Source organism: Poeciliopsis prolifica, unplaced genomic scaffold, assembly GCF_027474105.1.
Source record: "Poeciliopsis prolifica strain line A6 unplaced genomic scaffold, Auburn_PproV2 SCAFFOLD001, whole genome shotgun sequence".
Taxonomy (NCBI): domain Eukaryota; kingdom Metazoa; phylum Chordata; class Actinopteri; order Cyprinodontiformes; family Poeciliidae; genus Poeciliopsis; species Poeciliopsis prolifica.
In genome coordinates, this window is record NW_026562376.1 from 18997092 (window position 1) to 19020459 (window position 23368).

At 42.1% G+C, this 23368-nt stretch overlaps 1 protein-coding gene across 2 annotated transcripts; it reads right to left on the minus strand.

Annotated features, from left to right (window-relative positions):
- Positions 1-404: 404 nt before the first annotated feature.
- nuak1b (NUAK family, SNF1-like kinase, 1b) lies at positions 405-22330 on the minus strand. Of its 2 annotated transcripts, none has more exons than XM_055058544.1 (7): positions 20957-22330; positions 12749-12869; positions 8136-8287; positions 6939-7004; positions 6691-6852; positions 4950-5082; positions 405-4223 (listed from the first exon to the last, which is right to left on the minus strand). In XM_055058544.1, the coding sequence occupies exons 1-7, from the start codon at positions 21239-21241 to the stop codon at positions 3130-3132; spliced, it is 2013 nt and encodes a 670-aa protein (XP_054914519.1). In that variant the 5' UTR covers positions 21242-22330; the 3' UTR covers positions 405-3129. The 2 variants fall into 2 exon arrangements, with proteins under 2 accessions (XP_054914519.1, XP_054915247.1); XM_055059272.1 differs by having other exon boundaries at positions 6733-6852; positions 20957-22329.
- Between the last annotated feature and the right edge of the window lie 1038 nt (positions 22331-23368).

Genomic DNA, 23368 nt, shown 5'->3' on the forward strand with positions numbered 1-23368 from the left:
TAAAATAAACCTCGGCAGTCCAGGATTACCCACAAACAAAATCATTAAAACATAAAAAAGTAATGAGCAGTAACAAAAATAATACTTAAATAACATAATAATACTAAATTTATTATTATTGTCATAACAATATCCAGTCAAGTTTTCCTATGATTAGATTTTCAAACTAACTAATATGCACCAGTTATTTCCAGTTTGGCAGAGTTAAGCTTTTATAATCAAATCATTTTTATTGCTTTATGTTCTTGCTCTATTTTGGATCTCCCACACTTTGGCAAATTAAAGAAGTTAGATTTTTCTTCCCCCACCTTTTTCCAAATAGGTATATATATATATATATATATATATATATATATATATATATATATATATATATATATATATATATATATAAAATTTATTGCTACTCTGACATTTTGGTGTGCCAAAACAGCGGAAAATGAAATTACAACACCAATTTCACGTCGGATTAGTGCGTCTACTTCAGAGAAATTCTAATACTTCGAGGAAGGAAGTATTTGTTCTTCTGCCGTACATAAAGCAATACAACATTCCTTACATTTTGGAAAATCAAAAACAGAAGCGTAATAAACCAAAATACTAACATAGTATAAGTTTTTCACTGTAAATCCAGTTGACATTAAAATGCAATACAAAAGGCAATAAAGAACAATATAGTAAGCAGTGGGTCGTTCATTAAACTCAGTACCCCGGGATCTTTCCTTCACGCGAGCTGACCACTGAAAACATTCAACGTGTTCCTTTTTTTATTCGGGGTCACCGACTGCGTGTTTTTCCCTCTACGTCATCCGACGCTGTGAATTCTCCAGTTCTTTTGTTGCTGTTTTAAAAAAGTATCATATTTTCTAAGGTTATACAGAAGAAATGTCATGCAAGGAACCTCCAGACAAGCTGTATCGACAGCCTCTACCATCTCAGCCAACAATAAATGAACACAAATAAAACATACGTGAGGTTCAGCCATTGTGGAGATGGATTCGCTCACCAATGGGGGATTCCCCAAGTCAAAGCAACTCATTAAAGCCCATTGAATCCAGTCAAAGCCTCATTAGATCTTTGGTACAAAACAATAAAAAAAAACAACAACAACTTTCCATCTACTCTTTCTACTCACTTTCTTTGTTCCCGCTATGCTACGTTGCAAATCCGTCAAAAAAATACCTCTAGAACTTTGACCCTTCCTGCTTTCCGCAAGAACGTCCACTCCTGTCTTCTGCACCACATCTCTCTCTTTCACACACTTTTCTTCAGCCTGCAGCTAGAACTCTCTACGCACTGCCTCCTTCTCACGCTCGCATAAAAACAACGACGGGCTAATTGTGCTCAGTGGACACAATGAAGAAGTGTACACAGCTGGGAGGCTGAGCACAGACCGCAGATTCCACCTGTGCTGAGTCGGGTTTGGGGCTGGGGGTCGGGGTGATAAGGGATCTCTAGAACCAACACATCTCCAGCATTTTGCCTCAGGAATTTGCTGTGTCATCGGCAGAAATAAAACAAAAGAACTTGACTCAGCTCTTTGAAAAAAGCTGCGGGTGAAGCATTAATCAGTCTCCCAATGGAAAACACCTGAAATGTCTTTGGTAAAACATGAAATAAAGTAAAACCACATCGGTCAAACGGCGATCCTAAGATATACAGGGACGTTTTGGGACTAGAGGACGACTAAGACCAGTAAATCTGAGAATTTCAGCTGCATCGGACCTGACCAGTGACCGACTGGTCAAAAATCCAATCTTTTTTCAGTTCGTCAAAGTGCTATGATTCCACTAACCTCAATGTTCTTCAGTGCCGTTGGTATTACTGAGGGAAGAAGACAATATTAGCTATTGTTAAGTATCGGATATCATCCCCAGAATTCTGATCGGTCCACCTCTGTCCACTTTGCCGCCTCCAGTCAAGGAATAGTCCCACGACATAAGGACCTTTGAATTCTTTGAGCTTCCAGCAAAAAGTGTGTTCAGCACAGCCTATGCTGCAACTGACTGGCCTTATACACTGAAACAGACAAGGAGGCGGCTTTTTTTCCCCTTTTTGAATCTGTTATTGCATATGATTTTTACAAGCAGAAGGAAAGAAAAGCAGAAAATCAGAAGTATTTGATCTCTACAACCTAAGAGTTCAACCTTTAAACCCATTGAATAAGGAAAGTCAGTCAGGTATGCTCTGAAGGCCCTGGGTTTCTCCACAATCACAAACATATAAAAAATAAAACTGGCTACTGGGTGGCCTGGCTTTTCCTTCTCCTTTAAGGAAACAACATACATAATTCGTATCATGAATCAAAAAAGGCACTTCCTACATATTCCTCATATCATACGCATATATAGGACATACACTTTTAAGAAGGTATACTTGCCTGCGTGTTACAGACACAAGCATGGTTATATATGTTGGTTAATAATATGTTTATCACTGAGTAACATAATTATATATGTCAGTTTCACCTAAAGAGTTGGAGACAAGGAGATTCCAGTATCAACCAGCCACCCACCAGTTTGGCACCTACAACTAAAGCTTAAAAATAATAATAATAAATAATCATTGTTTTTTGTTGTTGTTTGTTTGTTTGTTTTTTTGTTTTTTTTTTAATTCAGAACAAGACCCTGGTTTGTTTCTTCTTTTAAAAGGAAGTAAAGATCACAAAAGCATGTGCTCTGTGTGAGTTTTAAGGTGCTTTTGTAAACTCAGACTCAGACATGGGTGGTGTACAAAAAGGACAGCCAACCAGTTTCTGGTTGCTGCGTTTGTGATTCCAACTTGCCTTCTTGCTAAATATGTAAACATGTTCAACGTAGCAGAGTCTAGGGCGGGCCAGGACAGCAGACTGGGTGGCATTCTCTTTCTCTCTCTCATGTGCTATCTTAGAGTCTCTCTTGTTCACAAAGCCTGGAACATAATTCCCACTGACCAGAGAAGTACACCTACATGTGTGCATCTGTGTGCGCAAGTGTGTGAGCGCAGGCATATCTTTTGCATCTTTCAGCCCCAGCCTCCTAAAAGTGTATCCCAGTAACACACTGGTCGTTAATGCTGCACACACCCTTCGTTGCGCACACAGAGTCACAATCAAATCCCTCTGCTTCCTCATGCTCTGCCACCCACTTGTTAGGTGAGATTGTTGCTGATGTCCAGGGCTTGCTGGTACACCTGAGTCATGTCTTCCAGATCCCCAAGCAGGGAGAAGCTGCCATTGTCCCCTGGGGAGCCTTTCAATTTGGAGCCGCGACTAAACTTCGGACCTTGGAGGGGCGGCGCAGTCTGAAGACCTTTGAAGTTGGTGAGCTGCAGCAGGTTTTCGGCCGAGACGCAAGCCCTGATGTTGGTGCGGAGGTGTGGGGTAGAAGGATGCCACTCGGCTCCACCGAGGGAATTCGGCGATAGCGACAGAACGGAGCTGTCCTCCCCCACGATGCTGGAGGGCCGACTCTGACTGCGGGACAGGCCCGAGTCGGTCGTGGGAGGAGGCTCGCCTAGGACCCCTGCCACTGCTGCGGAAGAGGGCAGCCCGCTGTAGGTGGAGTACTTGCCGTTTCGCTTCAGAATGCCCTTCCTTCCCATCACTCGCTTAGGAGGGGAGGTAGCTAACAGAGACATGCTGGCACCTCCTAAAAGCTCAGAGGATTCACTGCGCTCTGGGGAAGAGTAGTACCCTGATTCCCGCTGTTGGTTGTTTTTCAAGATGCCTTTCTTTGGTAGAGACGGTACCATCTTGGCTGGTGAGCCACCTCCCAACACTGGCTCGTTTTCCTCTCTGTCAGGGCTTGAGGCCTCCTCTCCACCGTCAGCTTGTTGAGCCAGTGCCCCTCGACTCAGCTCCACTTCTTCAGGACTAGCGGACCTTTGCTCCTCAGTGACCCTTGTCTTCAAAATGCCCTTGGGTCTCTTCAAACCTGGCTTATCCTCTGCGCCCTCTTGGGATTGGCCAGCTTCAACGTTTTCCTTCTTTGATTTCTTGGGCCTCTGCCGCAGGATCTGGGGCATGGCAGCAGCTTTGGCTCCGGTACTACGTGGCTCAGTGCGATTCTGCCAGTCGATGAAACGGGCAAGCATGGGCGAGCCACCGTGGTCACGCTGGGCCTCACAGTCACAGACGCTGTTCTTCCAGCCCCAGTTTACCCACCAGTGATTGGCTATGTCCTCTACTGTGGCTCGCCGCTCGGGGTTCACCATCAGCATCCAGCGGATCAGTCCACGGGCATCTATAAGCAATACAATAATGTGTTAGATTGCATCAAATGTTGAAATTACAGGCAAATTGCAGTAAAATTTGCAGTGAAGCTTTATAATTTCAAAAACATCCTGGAATGTCCAGCTTTCTGAATGTATTTCAGTAAGAGAAGATTTTGGCAGATAATCAAAATCAACCTATTTTCATTTTCATCGTCCCCAAAGAGTGACAGCATTTCTCCTTTCTGAGAATGCACCATAAACTCCACCAGATCATAGTAATAACAACATGATTCAATTAAGATGCAGCTACTGGGGGAAGAAGACTCAAAGTTAGCTATTTTCAGTATCAGAGAAATGTTCTTTGACATTCAAGGATGCAACAGATATTCAAGATTTTTTAAAGGTACAAAGATTCAGCGACATGTCCAGACGTGTCATTCAGGCTGGGTTGGGGTGAGAGAAAGCAGGAGAGAGTAGCATGTAAAGTAGATACCAGGAAGGCTGTTCTAGGCCCTGTTTTATGTCTTTGATCTTTCAATCTCTGGTCTATGTGAATGGAACATGGTGTATGTGAATATGCTGACATCCTTTTGGAAATGTCAGAGATACAGTTAAGATTTATGCTCTCCTTCAACAGCTGATGTAACTTTTTGAACAGTGAGTTGATATAATAATAACTAGTTCATATCTATGACCCACACCGACTTCTTTCCCTGAAATATAAAAAAACAAACTTCTTAGGTGGAAAGTCATACCTGAAGACTGAGTGGGCTCTTTGTATTCACCATTGCTAATCTGACGAATGAGCTTCTTGTGGTCTCCCCCGTCAAAAGGCATGGTTCCATAGACCAGGGTATACAGCAGCACTCCGAGAGCCCAGCTGTCCACCTGGTGAAGACCAAAACCTGGTTACAGACTTATCCGTTTCATTCTAAACAATCTGACATGCTGTATATATGGTGGATTTCAGCAAAAAATGCACAAAGAAGTTGAGGTGTGTTATGCACGCTAAATGCAGTCGTCCAAGCCTTGTTTTGATTAGTGATTCATGGCATGGAAATGTGGAATGAGCTCAGCTCAACTCAACATTAGATTGGAGCGCCGAGCAATCCTCTAGATGTTTACAGTGAACCAAATAAACACTACGTTCACTTTTTTTTCCTACAACAACATTACTGTTTAAAAGCTTTTGACACATTTGTCAGATGAAATGATGGCAAATGATGGTGATATGGTGGGAAAATAATTGCTTCCTCACAGATTAGTCACCCCCTCTCTCTCCTGCCATGTCAAGCAAGAGCAAAAATGTTCTAAGCGCCAGCCTAATAATGCATTGTGACATTCTGAGATGTTACATAAGAGTTTATGCTTTGTGACGTTCAGAGGTACGGGGGCACGGAGTAAAGTGGTGGGAGCGGAAGAATAATAAGACCAGAGGAGATAGCTGTATTGGGATATTTTGAATTCCTAGCAGCTTACTGCAGAAAAGATCACGACCTGTTTCTAGGTGTCTGTGTTCGTGACAGGAACCGACAGATTCTGTGCGTTGATGTTAGATTGCAGGGAACACTCACACGGCTATCTGCTTTCCTCTGGGGGTGGCTAAGGTTTTAAGAAGTGGACGAGGAAAAGGAAATCAGATAAGAGCAGTAAAAGAGCTGGTGTTCTTCCTGTTAGGTCTTGGAGCTGCATCAAGAATGCTCCACTCTTCAGTCACCATTGGTCAACTGTGTTGGAGGCGAGACTTTTCTTGTGTTCTATTTTTGATGCTGGTGTTCATTCTGATTTGCGACCTCGCCCCGAGTGTGGTTCTGTAATTTCGACAGCAAATGGGGTTTTCACATCCCTAAGTAAATTATAGTGACTCACGCTAATCTGGATAGAGAACAGATTTGAACAGATTTTACAATTAAGACACAAGTGGAGTTATAGTTTATAGAGCTTTATGGAGTCTTGTTTTTTTCTTCTTTTTTTTCACAAAAAGCAACATATACGAGAGATCCAGAATTTCAGCTTTAAGCCAAAATCATTTTCTGTGTGGATCTAAGCAGTCCTCTTGCAAAGGTTATCATACCCTTGAGTTTTTTCACATTTTGTGAACTTGCAGCGACAAACATTGTGTTATTGAGAATCTCTGAGACAAATCAACACAAAATGATTTATATTTGCGAAGTGTAAATAAAGTATGTGACCTCCTCAGAGGACCTGGCGAAGACATTGTCTAAACTGACAAGCTGCACAAGACAAGCATTTATCACAGAAGAAGAAAACTCGCAATTGGTAAAGCCACTGGTTTGACCAAGAGAAACTGAATACAGACGCATAAAATGGACACAAATTTTTAAACTATCACTTTGATTTAATTTAATGAAATCTTACACAATGCAAAGATTTCAATGCAATGCAAAATGGATTGTAAATACTTCTACAAGGCACTGTTTGTGAAAGCTTCAAACCAAAACCTATAATTAAGTGTGTGACTGTGACTGAACGTACATCATAGCAGTCTGAATCATTGCTTGCTTCACTGAGCCTCACCTCCGGGCCACGGTATGGTCTTCCATTGACAATCTCCGGTGAAGCATAAAGGGGGCTTCCACAGAAAGTTTGCAGCAGCTTGTCCTTATGGTAGAGGTTGGACAATCCAAAATCAGCGATCTGTGGACACACGATTAAGTGATTCTTGTGTGACTGATAAAACTTCACAGATCCTTTGATGTACGACATACAGGAAAGCAACTCACCTTAATATTACAGTTTTCATCCAGTAGCACGTTTTCCAGTTTCAGATCCCTGTGCACCACTCCATTCTGAAAAATTAAAGAAAGCAATCCGAGTAATGACTCAACAAATTTATTTGTCCGTCATCCTCCCATTGTTGTTGCGTAATGATTTACTCTGACTAGTGTAGCTTGTGACTCTCGGGGGAAATCAAGTCGTCCTGTTGGTCTAGCTCAATTTTAATTGCTCCTGTGCCCTCTGGGGTCCTTCTGTTGACATCTGCTGCGATTTCCATTTTAAATCAAGTCACATGTGTCACATAAACATAAGCCTGTAATTATGGGGCCTGTGCAAATGATGTTCTCACAGCACTTAGAGAACATGGTATTAAAATAACAATCCTGATAATGGCTGGGTTTAAGCAAACATCTAGGAATTAACATGTGGTACGCAGAGCCCCGCTCAGATGTGGAGGAATGACTTCATTCGTCAACCCCCCGCCAGCTTGAGCTGAGGATCTGCGAGGCATCTCGCATTGGTTGTTGTCCAGCACGCCGCTCGTGTTCACATGAATCCGATTGGTGGATGTGAGGGAAGTAGTGATTGCTTGCTTGTCGCGTTAGTGACTCACGCCATCCCACCCGGCAGGAGGCTGCACTCACTGGTGATGAGTCATCATTTATGGTTGTCTGGGACTCTCCTATCTGAGGACAATGATGTCAGCTCCCATCTCCAGCTGGGACGAGCATGACAACTTTGGGGCGGGGAGGCAGCATCCAAACAAGCTGTGTGAGCTAAGGGGGGTTTTCACAATGGGCTCCATGCTGCTAGGTGTGGAGCATGGGTTGAAATGGGTGTGGCTGGCACTGAATCTCCTGGGGTGGGGGCTAGTGGGAAAGCTCAGGGGAGACCCTGGAGCAGCTATCAGAGTGTGAGCACAGAATGAATGTGTGGTCTATGAAAGGAGTGTAAGCCTGAATTAAGCTGACCTATATTCTTTCTTCACTTAACTAAAACAGATGACTCTTTAACCCCAATGTGCCAAGAAAAGCACGCAGTGCAGTGCCGGCAGATTATCTGACTACACAGCTAACTTTGTGCAGAATGCTTCCTGTTCCAATTAGCCTGGAAACCAAAGCCTGTACGGCATGTGAGAGGTAAAGAGTTTCACCTGTATGTGTTTATCTCCATGAAATGCTGGTTAAATATGCTTTTCTCACCTTGTGGCAGTGGTGCACAGCAGAGACTATTTGTCTGAAGAAGTGTCGTGTCTCCCGCTCACTGAGGCGCCGACGCTCGCTGATGTAGTCGTACAGCTCCCCCTTACTGGCATACTCCATGACAATCACAATCTTGTCCTTGTTCTCAAACACTGTAAATCGAGCAGAGACAAACTTTTAGGGTTCGAACAGGTTGAATTTAGGCCAAAAACATTTAAATGACAAAAGAACACCAAACAAAAAAAATGGTAACTAACACTGTGAGCCCCATTTTAGCTTTGGAGCAGAACTCCAAATGACTGAGCTGCACATTATCTTGACAGCTTTCCCAAAGTTACATCATCCAAACCCCACCTCACGTGCCTGGTTTCTATACAACATTGCAGAAGGAGGCTGTTAATTCAATCAAGCTCCATATTCACAGAAGAAAACAGGTGGAGAAAAAGAAAAAAACTAAAAGAAAACCAATGAATGAGGTAAGAGTCAGCATGATATAAGTTAGTGGATGAAAGGCACCCACTTTACAGCATGTAAAAAAATGTTTCAATTTAACCATGCTGTGATTGCTCTCTAAATGTTCCCTTTTAGAATAACACTATTATACTGTTCAGCTTCAACCAATTTAATGTATTTTGGACTTTAAAATGTCTACGATGAATTGCAGTCCAGACTCTTAAAAACCCTAAGACAACATCTTTTACTTGGCTCTGACAGGAGGTTATGACTTCAGGCTTCTTAGCGGCTAATGTTAAGTCACACTGCATTCTCACTGTGTTGTCAAATTGTTTGTAAGTCGTGTGTCACTTTGTTGCAGTTAGTTTTACTACCAAGCACCTAAAAGTGCTGATGCACAACAGATTCAAAAGTGGTGAAAGTTTCTTTACAGCCAACCTTAAATGTAGTTTTTATTTTTGAAGATTCAAATAGAGACTTTTAGGTTTTGGACTGAGGACGCATGAAAACAGTCCAGCCCTGACAACTGTAGCAACCTCTTTAGCACAGTGTGTGTAGGTAGAAAGCTAAAAAGAATCGTTAGCACTGTTAGCGACTAGCAATTAGCCAGTTGGAAAGTACCTGTGAGAACAATGTGGCGATTTAAGAAGTACTCAGCCATAACAAGGCATAAGGTTTAAGTCACAAATCTTCATGTTACCTGCTCATAATATCTGCCTAGTCTGTTTTCACCAGACAAATTCACATTTGTCGCATTTTTAGCTTCCTAGTCCCAAAGCTACGCTAGCGCTTTTACTTATTGACTGAGAGGCCTGCAACAATTCACCAAAAGAGAACCTATGTAGCTTAAGTTGGGAGTTTAAATTCCAAAACTGCACCGTTTATGGTAGGAAAGTAAAATTGTGACAACGCAGCATATTACTACTCCACTGCAAATCATTAAACACATAATTATGTGTCATATTTTTGGCTTATCAGTGTAAGATTTTAGCTTTGGAAATGTAGCTGGTCTATGAGAAATGACAGTGGTTGGGTATAGAGAGAAAGGAGGGGGGGAAAAATGAGTACGTGACAACAGCACAGTCAGTCATGTTGCTGTGTATTGTGGGTGTTGATTTTCCCACACAGCAGGGTTACTGAGGGTAAAGACCTCTACTTTCTACACCCTTGAGTGAACACCTTCATAGTCTGTCCCTCGTCTTTTTTTTTTCTCTCCTAGGGTCCTTTTAAAGATATAATCCTCTACAAAAACACACGGTTGTTGAGTGATGTTAATGCTCCCTGATTGTGACTGTCTGGCTGCTTGGGAAACAGCAGACGGTTTCAAGCCATTGCATTCTGCAGGGCAAAGACGATCCAGCCGTCTGATTGGTTGACAGAGTGGGGACCTGAGGTGACATTCACACTGATCCTTGATGGGCTTGTGCTTGGTGAGCCAATTCTCAGCTTGCACTCCCATTTACCTTTAACCTCTGGTGGCGAAGTAATTACCTAGCTTACATAAGTCAGGTTTGTTACGGTCTGCTGGGAATGCCAGTCGGCATTACGCTTTCTTCATCACTCACTGAGCTTTGTTCATGTGTCAAACCTTCACATCTGACTAATTTGCACCTATTGTTCATTTGCCTGGGTTGATGGGAGGCTTCTGTCGCAAACTTTTAAAGAGATAGATATATTACAATAAAATGACAAACAAGCATTAAAAATGTTTAGTCGCAATGTAAAACTCAGAGTTTCGTTAATTGGGAGGTGAAAAGATAACATTTCAGATGAAAAATGTTAGTTTTTCATTTCGCAAGAAAGTGCACAGATCTTAGTTCAGGGTTGTTAATATTAACATCTCTGCCATTTTGTTGTTTCTGCCATTACATCATCCCTAATGATTTTTTTTTGCACTTTGACTTATTGGCCTACTTTGGTGCAAAACTTTAGAGTAGCTGAGACAACATAGAAATAAAATATTTGACGTGTGTAAAGTCCATAATTATTTAAGACAGCTCAACTTGTTGGACTTTGAAATTTCATCTCTTTTAAAGATCTGCTTAGTGAAGGAGAAAGAAAGCGGTGTTTGCATTTAGTAGTGCAAACAATTCTAAAGACAGTTTAAAACTGCATTTTTATAATCCTTTTTTATCCATTTCGAATCTGATACAGAAACTGTTCTCCAACACATATCTTCATATAGTGTTACTCTTAAAGAGAAATCAAAATTGGCTGAAACTGGAGCTATCCAGAAAAATGGAAATTGATCTGAAAATATTGACAGAGTCACAAATTTTACTCCTGAGTCACACTAAAATTTGATGTTGCATATACGGTAAATCATCATATCTGTGTACTTGTTGCAAACCAGTAAGCCAAGCCAGCATCACTGCATGTATTCAGTAATAACTGCATATCTTCGTCTGAAGTAGGTCATCCCCACACAAACTCGTCCTCTTAAATGTCATATTATTTGCAGTTAGTGTAAAAATGGCTCACTTTAAACATTACATACAGCTAGGAAAAAGACGTGTAAGCGAAGATTTTTCTAATCTCACTTTGTTTCAGACCTAGTTAGTTTGTTCAATTACACCCATCTATAAAGCTGACACTTTGTGTAAAAAGAATGGCGCTTCTAAATGCCCCACTCAGCATGCTGACGAATGCAAAATATAAGGGAGTGGTAAAAATCCATCTTCACGCACACATCTGGTTCAGCTTTGCTTCACACAAGGCAGTTAGCAGGGGCTGTTGTAAGAGGGTGTTGCCGGGTACACAAATCTCTGGGCCTCCTATATGTGTGCTGCAAGCGAGCGAGGCCTGGGTGGAGGCCAGGCCACAACAGTAAACGCTGGCTTTGGGGAGAAACACCAAAGAGTGAAAGCAATGAGTCTGGTCGAGACGGCTAGCGGAGCTGGTTGCTTATAAATGAGGACGAGACTAACAAAAAGCCCAATATGGGCTCCTCAGAGTTTACAAAGCTGCGTGTTCTTTTAATCATTCCCTCAAAAGACACATAAAACTCTGCTGCTATTTAGCAGCTGATTACTGGCACGTTCCCATTACAAATTGTGTTTGCTTATGAATGCATTAGCGATAATGATCTGGGGACTTTTTACTTGGACAACGGGACAGAGGGTAAGTCTGATTGGGCAATGACTCCTAACCTTTTCTTTCTGGGGCTTCTGTCCCAAATAGGGTTAATACAGGCAAAGGAAAAGTCACAAGTAACTTAAACTTAAACTGCCCCTGGCCTCTGACTTTAACTAACTACACATTGGCCAGACTACAGAAAAAACAGTGATGAACTGCGAGCAGTACTTCAATCATTCAATGCAAATTGTTCAGTGGAGTCACCCTTAATTCTGATCTGCTTTACTTCTTTGAGGTCAAGGTAATTCGAAAGGGCTCAAAAAACGGAAGTTCCACAAAAATAAATATCCGTGCTGTCTGGGCCTGATGTGAAAGCTTTGATATTTACAGAGTTGCTTCCTGAAGTGCGCTTCTGGTTGCCATTGCTCCAGGGAAGACTTAAGGATTTTCCTCTCACTGCATAGCACTGGACCAGAGTCAAACTGGGAGCAGGCCTAGGTCATAGAGGTCAATCCAGTGGCACATAAGTTGCACACACTTACACACAAAGGCACGCACACACAAGGAACAAAACCTCTGCAACTGACACAATTACACCGGGACACACATGCACACACACATGCATGCCCGAGTACAGTCTGGCTCCCAGCTGCAGTTGTCTCTAAGTATCAGCAGATGTCTGGCTCTGAGATCAAGACCAGAGAAGACAAGGGATGAGACCGCTTGGATGTGGGAAAGGAGATCCCTTAGAATATCAACCCCACACACATACACACGCACACACACACACACACACACATTAAGAGAAATCCAGACACGCACTGCCAAAAACCTTCCTGGCTTTTACTGGTCCAGGCAGCCAGACAGAGGAGATGAATAACATCCCAGATCTGTAGCCTGGGACTTATTATGACATATGCATGTCAAAATAATGACAGTCCTGCAGCTTGGCCACAAGTGCTACATGTGTTGGAGGAAATATGCATGTTGGATTTGTGTGTTTTTTCTCATGTGTCTTCAGGACGTACAAGTGTCTGATTTTTTTAATATCTATACATTTTCCAGACGCTGTGCTCGCTTCTCACCTTCGTATATAGAGATGATGTGTGGGTGGCGGAGGGATGACATGATTTCGATCTCTCTGCGGATGTGCACCATGTCCTGCTCATCCTTGATCTTCTCCTTCCGAATTGATTTGATCGCCACCTGAAAAGAGACGAAAAAAGAAAGACAAAAGCCAAACACTTGCATTAGATAGCTCGAAGAAGTTTAAAATAGATATTTTTGGCTTCAGCACAGATTTCCTGTATTTCCCCTTCTAAACCTAGTAAACAAGCTTAATTTTATCAGGAAATTGTTAAATAGGAACAAATTAAAGTCACGCGCTTTATCTTATCAGTGACCTTTAACTTGTGCGCAGTCATTTCACAACACATGAGGCACGCGGTGTAAAATCAATCAGTCGCAGTCAAAATATGTGCCCCAGAAAAAGATAGGTCATATAAGTCTATATGTACAAAACACATAATGGAACCTTGTCTTGTATATTTAAGCAGATATCAATCAACAACACAAAAACACAAATAAGCTATGATAAGTAGCCCAATTCATTTTTTACGAAAACATTCACAGGCAAAAACACACTGGGTTCCTTATCAGCAATCAACATGGGAGCCTTGGGTAATAAGCTGCAGAAAAGAAAACTCACTTGCTTTACTTATCTACTGCTCCATTTATACCAATAAACACTGAGCAGCTCACTCATAGCACTGCTGACTGATTCTAGATGAAATTTTACAGCCACTCTGGCACAAAGTAATGCTTGGTGCTAAATGGACTTTAAAATCATAATCCCAGCACCCTCCTGGAATTTAATGTCAGCAGATCATCATTTTTCCAGATCATAATAAGTTCCAATGTTTACAACAGTTAGCTAAAACCTGAAGAGAGCTGATCCTTTCAAGATGCAGCGATCAACATCTTTATCCCCGTTCAAGGTGCATCTTGAAAGGATCAGCTCTCTTCAGGTTATAGCAAACTGTTGCACTTTTGCAGTTTTGGCCGTTTCTTGCCCAAAGTAGAAGGAGGCGTCTGATTCAGCTGACTTCTGGTCAGCTGAATTTACACTGAGTTGATTTCAGAAAATAACAGCAAGGTGTTTGTCTTTTTGATGTTTCAGGGTGCTTTTGAATGTTGATAATGCTAAGCATGCTAATTACTATTACAAAGTCCTATAGAAAGTTTAAATTACCAGCTATATCATCATTTTCTCTCTTTTGCACTGCACAACTCTTGCTTTACGGATATATTTTTTCACACTCTTGCCTCAAGTTCTGAAACAAAGGAAAGTCAGCATTTTACAAACAAGTAACAGAAATAGGCAACAATCTAGGACTGCACCGATTTGTCGGCCAGCCGACTTACCCTAACTTTTGGGAGATCTGTAATTTTTATATATGAAGCCGATCTTATCCACTGATGTTATCAACCTGGGCAAAGGTCTAAAAATACGCCACTGTGCTTTTCTTTTCTCTTGTGAGAGAGGTTTAACTGACAAACTGGTCGACCAGGTCATGTCTCCACATTTACAGTTAACAGTAGTCACCCCATTGTTGCCAATTCAACAACTTTCTAGACATATTGAGCAACATTTCAGACAAAAAAAATGGTATCAGCTAAAATCGGAATCAATATGTTAGGCTTTTTAAAAGATCGGTAATCGCGATCGGCCAGGAAATTGCAATCGGTGTACCCCCTCAAAAAACTTTTCTAGTATGACAATAAAGGATGATGTTCAACATCCAATAGTCTTGTCAGGTTTTGATATGCTTGGAGGACCTACAAAATCAAGGGTTATCATCAAATGAATTCATAAAAGGAGAGGCCATCATGACAATGTACGAAAAGTAAGGGGACTCCTCCAAAAGACAAAGTGTTGCTATTCAAAAAGTCATTGAGAGGACACTAATCACAACCTGGCAACCCACTTTTAGTCATTCTAATAAAGAATCTTAATTCAAAGCAGCTGCTAAAGCTGTCCTGCTGGGAGTTCCAAGCAGGAATCAGAAGAATGAGCAGACGTTGAGAAAGTGATTCATTTCACTGGGCTTGCTAAATAGGCCTGAAATCGGAAATCCAGCTGCTACAAACAACACTTGATTCAATGCAGTTGGGCTGCCAATAGCCACAACCGTAGGCATCAAAACCACTAACCTATGCTCTTCATAAATGACAACTTAGCGGCACTCTTCAAATAAACCAATTGAGAGTGCGCAGGTTAGCACATCACGCTAATTGCAGCCTAAACATCCTGGATCAAGTCCTGGGTTTTCTTTGATCAGGTCTGTATAGAGTCTGTTCACTCTAAATACTGTTAGTTTAAACTTTTGTCCTCTCCTTGCAAAGCGGCTGCCTTCGAAGGAGCCCATGCAGGGGAAACCACAAGCGGTAGCGAGTGCCAAGCTAATTACCATGTACATCAATAAAAATAACCCCAATCCGGAATAACTCCCTCCCAGACTATGCCTTGATTACACAGAATTTAAAGACATTAAACTATAACAAACGCAGCAGTGGATTTGCATGCTGTGTTCCTAATTTGTTGCTTTGAGTGGGGGTTTTTTGTTGTTAAATTAGGCTTACTTATACCCTACAAGTCACTGAGTTCTAGAATATGAACAACATTTCTTACATGCAGTGGTGGTAACAATTTTTTCCTTCCATTATTTGATATCACAAAAAGTTATGCATGCTATGTTGCGCAAATAAATTTCCAACTCCTTGCAGCTTTTTACTGCTATTGCTTTTTTATTTGCACTAAGCTGTTTCAGATAATCAAAAAAGTTAAAATGGGACAAAGACAACCTGAGAAAATGGCTATCATTGAATAAATGATAAAAATAAAATATCCAAACTAATTTGCCCAAACGTGAAAAGGTAATTTCCCACCTTCTTAAATCATGAATGCTGTAATTAAAAATAAATAACAGGATTTCTTTCATTTAACTTTCACGAGCCATACTGTGGCCTGATTACTACCACACCTGTATAATCAAAGAATCTCTTAAACAGGACCTGCCTGACAACGTGAAGTAGACTCAACTATCATAATAAATAACACATCTGAAGAGGAAAAACGACATAACTGATATCTATTAGTCCGGAAAGGATTACAAACCCATTTCTAAAGCTTTGAGACATCAGGAAAAGTCTTTCACACAACAGTAGTGTAGAGCTGCATAATACGCAGACCCTCAACCTCAATCAATCAATGAATTCTTAGTGCATATCTATGTAAAACATTTGATCAATGATCATTTTACCAATACATTTCCCTTAATGCCACATAAATCATATTTCTGCAGCTGGTGAGATGCTTTGAAAGTGGGGTAATGGTAAAGAAAGAAAATGAATCAGGAAAGGAAGGGTTAAAGTCAGTCAATATTGTAATCGCAATTTTGAGTAACAGTATGGGATTCAACATATTCCTGAAATTACTCAGTACTACTTTCTCGTAATGGCTGACGTATCAATTTAATCGAAAGCTTGACCAAACATCCAGTAGGCCACAAAGGTGACGTACATTACAAAAGCTTCATGGCAATTGTACCAGTTGTTAGGTTTAAGGGACAATTATAACATTAACCTAGCTTTGTTTGCATCATCAGTTCTAAACATACTTTGTATTCACTTCTTAGTCACGCTTAAATGATCTGAAATATTTAAGTGTGGCAAAAAAGCTAAATTAAAAAAAGAAATCTGTTAGGAGGAAACTACATTTTTGCAGCAGAGTGCCTTTCCCTACAAGAATGGCAATAATCAATCTTCAGCTACAATTTTATTCTAACTTATTGAATGACCCTGTTCTACCTCATTGGGTTGAGACAACGCCAGGTATTACCGTCCTGGAGCTCCTCATGTTCCCATGCCCAGAACTCGACGTGGATCATTTAACAGGATTGTGGATCAACTCCTTGCCAGGCTGGCTGACACGGCTACGCTTGTTCTTAAGTAGATCCCCTATTACCATCAGTCACAGTAAACAGTCCTCAGCACTGATGCCCATGTTGCCCCATGCCAAGATTTGGGGAGACCTCCACCCTCCCCTCCAGCGCCCAAAACCCGACCTACTCTCTAAAAGGAGCTTGTTTGAAGTGAAAATCCATGCCTCGCTTCAGTAGAGCCTGACATCTCCCAGTGCTTTCTCAGGCTATTAAAACAGATAAAGTATTCATCACAAACTGACCCGTCCGCGTACTGTCTGAAGGTCTTGATCATCTGCTGTGTTGACTGCACGTCTGAGTCACTGAGCGGAGAGAGCGAGAGTGGGAGGAAGAGGCCCGTCACTTTTCCAGAGAACTTTATCCTCAAACACAGCCAGGAATCATAATACCTCATCAGCGGCACCACATATAGCAGAGGAATGTCAAAGTTTTTTTCCCCTTCTGCGCACCTCCCCATTGAAGAAGCCATTATTGGAGAATGATGTAATCTGGTGCTTTAAGATCACTTTTATATGACTCTGTATTCCCTTCAACTTAGGCAGCCCGTCTCTTGTTATTGTGCTGGGGTTCCCTTTATCCCTTGTGCTAACAGCTCACCTCCTCCTGCCTCTGATGATTCCTCTATGCAGGATATTAACCTTCCCTCCCATCTCATTTCCTGCTGAGGATGGCCTTTCATGTGTCGGTGTTCATTTCAGGTTTACCTGTCACCACGTCTTTTTTACTACAAATGTCATTTAATACATAGGGGTTAAGCCAATCTTCTCCAGGCACGCTAACTCAAACAAGGTTGTCGCATTTTCGCACGATGAAAGAGTTCCAACTTCGTACAGTTGCTGGATTCCAACTCGCCGCAACATATGGCTGTCCAGATTAAAGCAGACGCCCCGTTCTACTTTCACTGACACACCAAATGCCCTGCATATAATCAATCTTCATCCAGAGCCGTACGGTTAATTCCATCACACGGACACACAAAGAATCACAGCTTCCTCCATTTATCTCGTCTGTCAGTTCCTGTAATTGAATTTGAGGAATGAGTCGAGTTTGAACTGACTGTTGTTATCTACCACATGGACACGAGGGACTGCCGCTGGGTTAAAGGTCGAGTAAGCTCTAACCGTGTAACGTCAGACACGTGTGGTGAGGAAGTCATGCTCTGTGGGTGCTGCATGTGCAGACCCTTCATGTTCCATGAGGGGAGAGAATCTCCACATAAAAAGGTGGTAAGGTATATTAAAGTCTTAAGAAGTTAAAACTGCAATAACTTTTTGATAAAAATAAACTTCTACAGTTTATGATTCACAAGCTAGAAAGTGACCAGCAAATCCCGTCCCCACTGGGGGTAAGGGTGAACAAATGATGGATGGATGGATGGATGGATGGATGGATGGATGGATGGATGGATGGATGGATGGATGGATGGATGGATGGATGGATGGATGGATGGATGGATGGATGGATGGATGGATGGATGGATGGATGGATGGATGGATGGATGGATGGATGGATGGATGGATGGATGGATGGATGGAAGCTAGAAAGTGTGTCCGAGTGACTGGGCAATAGAGAACTCTCCTATTCAACCCTCTTGATGCTATACACTGTCAGATAGCTTTTTCCTCACTTTAGACACTACACTACATCAAATCACAGTCAACATCACAGTAGCATTATGTGCAATATCACACTGGCACTGTACGTTATAGTTCAAGTTTTAGGCATCAGGGCTCAGCATGTTGATGTAGGCTATTTAGATACATTGACTATACAGTGGCAGTAATCTTTGGTTTCCAGCCACATACTGCCGTTTTATAGTACAATCAAAAAACTGTTACCTTCATCAAATGCTGCATATATCAAATATGAGTTAAAAGAAAGCTGACTTTGTAATTTAACACCTTGAAATTGTGTCTCTGGCTCTTTAAGAAACTTGTTCCGACATTTCGCCTTCAGGAAGTCATCACAACATGGCTCCACTACTACAACAACGCTTTTACCAGAGTCGCACTGAGAAGTAGCTCGGCAGAGTCGCAGTTCCACCAGGTGTTTGCTAATTGCTGCTGACTAGTCTGAAGGAGCTGAGCTGGGGAGTTGCAGGGGTGCCATTCCCTTGCGTCCAAGCTCTGTGAGGTGGAAGCTTGGACACAGCAGCTCTGAGGAGGAGGTTTGTCCTCAAAGGCGGTGCTCGGTCCACCCGTGTGTTTTGCACAGCTCAATGGTTGCCACGGGAGATTAAAGGATTTCTCAAACATGCATGAACGAATCAAAGCAACACTCCAGGTATGCTTTTAAAGAAGAAATAACATTTTGTAACATTCAAAACCTACTATCTGAACCCGAGTTTCTCAGTTGAATAGCTGACAAAGACAAATACATGTCAAAAGACATTCATCATCCAACCTCCCTCTGCTGGGAGGGAGGTGGGGTGATGGTAATGACCTTGTATGCAGGGTTTCACGGAAAGTTCCACATGTCCTGCCAGAGTGAGGACGGGGTCATATTTTGCCGTGATGTTTAGGCCTGTAAGTATATATCAGCGATGGGCGGGTTTGAAATGACGCATACAGCTTATCAGGCTTAAAAAAGAAACAGAAAGTGTCCTGCTGACTTAAAAATAAACACACACTGGTTTCCAGCATCTTGTATAATGTCCAACAGTTAGACAGCGGTAACTTTGGACATTCTCTAAGCCTATGGTTGTTAAACTGTGGTACGAGTAACATCATTAATACGTGGGTAGCAACAATAGGTCTTCAAGTGGATATTTGAAACAAGTAAGCTAAAAAGCACCAATAGCCAAAAGGATTAATGGCTCAAAATTTCAAACTTAAATCTGGAAATGCCATTAAACTTAAAGTATTTCAGGTAAGTTCAAAACCCAGTGGGATTTGCCAATTTTCAAGAGTTGTTATATATGTTTAATACCAATATATTTTACTGCATGACAGCAGGCACATGTTCACTGAAGGAGGTTGGTATAAAATTTATTATGGGATAAATCTTCAGAACTGCAAATAAAACTTAGTTAACGCAGCCATGTTGGATTTGGCGTAAGGGTTGGTCGGAAACCTTCAAGTTTCCCATTTGGAATTTGACATAATTTTGGTTAATCTGTTCAATTGACCAACATGAAACTGGGAACATTTTCATTTCTAAGTAGAAATGGAACATATGATTATATTGTGCCACCAAAGCGGTGCCATTCGGTGAAAAACGTTCTCGTTCTTGTCTCTCTTTTTTTTTTTTTTGGACTAACACAACAAGCCCAAGTTCTGTTGTACTACTTTTGAACAACAGTGTGGACAAACTTCATATTTACTGTGTTGCCTTGAGAACCATCAGACCGTGGGTGTTACCAGACCCATTTCACTGGCGTAGTTTCCCTTGAACATATCTTCTGTGGCCTAATAAAACTTCCAAATGCAATTTCCACCAAAGGTTGCCACTGTTTAAAGAGCCTATAAAGATCCACTTGAAAAGGTTACAAAGAAGTCTGATTCATGGAGTAAAAATATAAAGGAAAATAATAATAAAAAAAAAAACCCTAATGAATTATACATTGTATTGTTAGGTAGCATTGTGAACTTGGTAAAAAAAAAAATTAAGAAAAAGACAGAAGTGTTGCATATGTGAATCTGGAAGTAGTAAAGTTGAACAAAATGTCTTCAACTTCAAAATGGGAGTATGGTTTTACTCAATTAGATCACAAATGTAGTAGAAAATTAATCCTTCTTCTATTTTTTAAGTGTTTCCCTCCTTTGGATTTCATTAGTCATACTGTTGTTGACTTGCTTGGAGCACACTGACAACAGAACCAGAATGTTAGCATGCAAATTGGAAGTATGGGTCTGGATCTCATATTCAGCTCTTTGCCCCTGTACTATTTTGAGTGTAGCAACGCCCCTGTGCTGGACGTTAACCACACCGGAACAAAGGAAAATGACCTCCGAGGTATCATTTTGAGGGCAACTTCACAGCAGTCCCATCAGTCTGTCAGGAGCCGGATTTGAACCCTGACATCCGGTCGGGAGGCAGCGCACAGGACAAGGCGTGTGCTGCGCAGCTTCCCGGCCCCGCGGGTATTATTTTTGAGGGTCGGGGGGAATTCCCCACGGGGTGGCAAGGGGGACAAGCACACGCCTCTGACTGCGAGCACCGCACTTCCTCCCGAGACCGGAGTCGCTTGCAGAGGCTTCAGACATTGTGCGGTTTAAAACGGGCGTCTGGGGCCCACAGTGAGAGGTCAGCGACAGCTGCCGAGGTGGGCGGCTTGCGGAGTGGGCTCACCTCTCTGCCGGAGTGCCGCTCGATGGCCTTCTTGACTTTGCCGTAGGTGCCTCTTCCCAGCGTCTCCAGGAGCTCGTAGCGGTGTTTGAGGTTGTGCTTGTGGTGGTGCTTCTTCACGCCCGAGTCCCGCCGTCCGTCGCCTTGTGCCGGGGTCTCCTCGGGCGAGGCGCCGGCAGGTGAGGCCCGCGGCGGGGTGGGAGGGGAGGGGACACCCGCTGCGCTCTGACCCCTCAGGGACTCGGGGCGGGCGGCGCCCCGGCGGGGTGATAAATAAGCGGTCTCCATTTCACTAGGGAGGCGTTTTAAACTTCTTCCCAACTGTTAAATATCTTTAAACTACTAACTTTAACTAATCAACACGATAATACTTAGAACAAAAGACCTAATAATAGTAATAATAAATAAATAAATTACAAGTCATAAAGCAAATGATATTATCAGATATGGAATCTAGTCTTTACTGATTGTCTTTGATTTGATCGAAGTAAACAGACATTTCTTCTCTTAGCTATTTTATGTTATAATCGCGTTAAAATCGACTACTAATAAGGCGCGCTGATCTAAAATGCTCACTCCATAATAACTAATAGGCGTACAAATGAAATCATAATGCCAGCAATGTAGCTGATAAAATATAAGGCTATTCCGTGTTCAGACATCGACAGCAAGGCTGCATGTCGCAATCTTGACCACGCTTTCGTTTTGATTATTTGTTTATTTATTTATTTTTGACAAATACTGGCTATATTATCTCTGCATGCTGAAAATAAAATAAAAAAATAAAAATAAACATAAATAAACTGGCACGATCTAACTGTGGTCAATTCTATGTCGGTCACGTCATCTGTCGTCCTACACTTCGCCAAACATCACAAGAAAGGCGAAAAGGCTGCGACGAAACCGGCGTTTTGGGTGAAGATGACCCTCATCGTGTCCGCGGCCCAGGTACACAGCTCCTTTCATTCATCGAGGAGCTGTCTATTGTGCGTCTGCATGCTCCGGGCTCTGCTCGGCGGCGGTGGGAGTGCGCTGCGCTCGGGCTCCGTCTCACGCTGACGCGCTGTGGATACTGCCATGGTCGTTTCGCTGCGCCCCTTTCTTGTTGTTTCTTTTTTTTCTTCTTCTTCTTCCCTTTTCCCCTCTCCTTCTTCGCGTGCCCTTCTTGTGTCTCTCCTTCCCCTTTCTCTCTCTATCCGCGGCGCGAGGGGCCGTGAAGAAGGAGTGCGAGATGATCCGAGATCGGAGGCGGAGTTTTCGGGCAGACCTCCTCCTGCTCTCTCCTGCCTTTTTTCTTTCCAGCGGGTCTTGGCCCACATGCGCAGCTTGCTCGCTTCTGACTTGACCGCACAGGGGCGTAGCCAGGTATTACAGGGTCGCTGGCGCTTGCAGCGGCGCGATCTTCATCTGAAAACTTTAGGAGAGAATGTGGAGGTGGACAATGCTGGCTTTCCTTAAAGCTGCAGTATGTAACTTTTGCAAAAGTTTTTTTTTTTTTTTTTTTTTTTTTTTTACATTTATTGAAACTGTCACTATGTCTTGACAGTGTGTCCTGAGGCACAGGTCTGTGAAAAATTCAGCTCCTCTGCTTTCTCCCAGCGCTAACGAGAAACAGTCAATCAGAGCCAGGAGGCGGGTCTTAGCGCTTATCAGTCACAATCCCCCCATAATGCTGCTCATCCCCCCTCGCCCCTTGTTCTCTGCTACTGCCACAACTTTTTCATGTTGTGAATGCTAGGCTAGTTAGCATGGACACTGATGATGGTTTTCCTGTGACGGTTAGTTGTTTCTTTGCTATTAGCACATTTAGCAGCGAGTACCTGACGTTGATTGACAGTGTTAAGACCCTCCTCCTGGCTCTGATTGGTTGTTTTTTGGTGCATTTCTGCAGACCGCAATAAAAGGTCAGGGAGGAGGTGGAGGAGATTGAATTTTTTACAGATTATTTGCTACCAATATTTAGTAAATTGGAATACTATTGAAAACATCATTTATTTTAGTCACTAAATTACCAAATTAAATATTATATACTTTACACACAGAACAATTCCTATTAAATAGGTGTTTTTTCCCTTCATTTTTTTTTCTTGGAAGATAACATCAGATCAATTAAACAAATATTTTTAAAACAGACGTGGACCTAATGAGAATGATATTTATTACCTATGTAAAAATGGCCAACAAACAAACGTCATCGGACATCTTGTAACAAGGTCCTACCCACAGGCGAATGGGCATGGTCCATTATTTTGTAAACGAGATAAAGTGTGCATCCACACTGACCAGACCAATCAGTGGCGCCTCAGAATGGCACAAGAATACCAAACAACACAGATCGGCACCAGGTTTGTCATTTATGATATGGAGCTCCAATGTTGTCGTCTCAAAAAAAAAAAAAAAAAAAAAAACGGACGC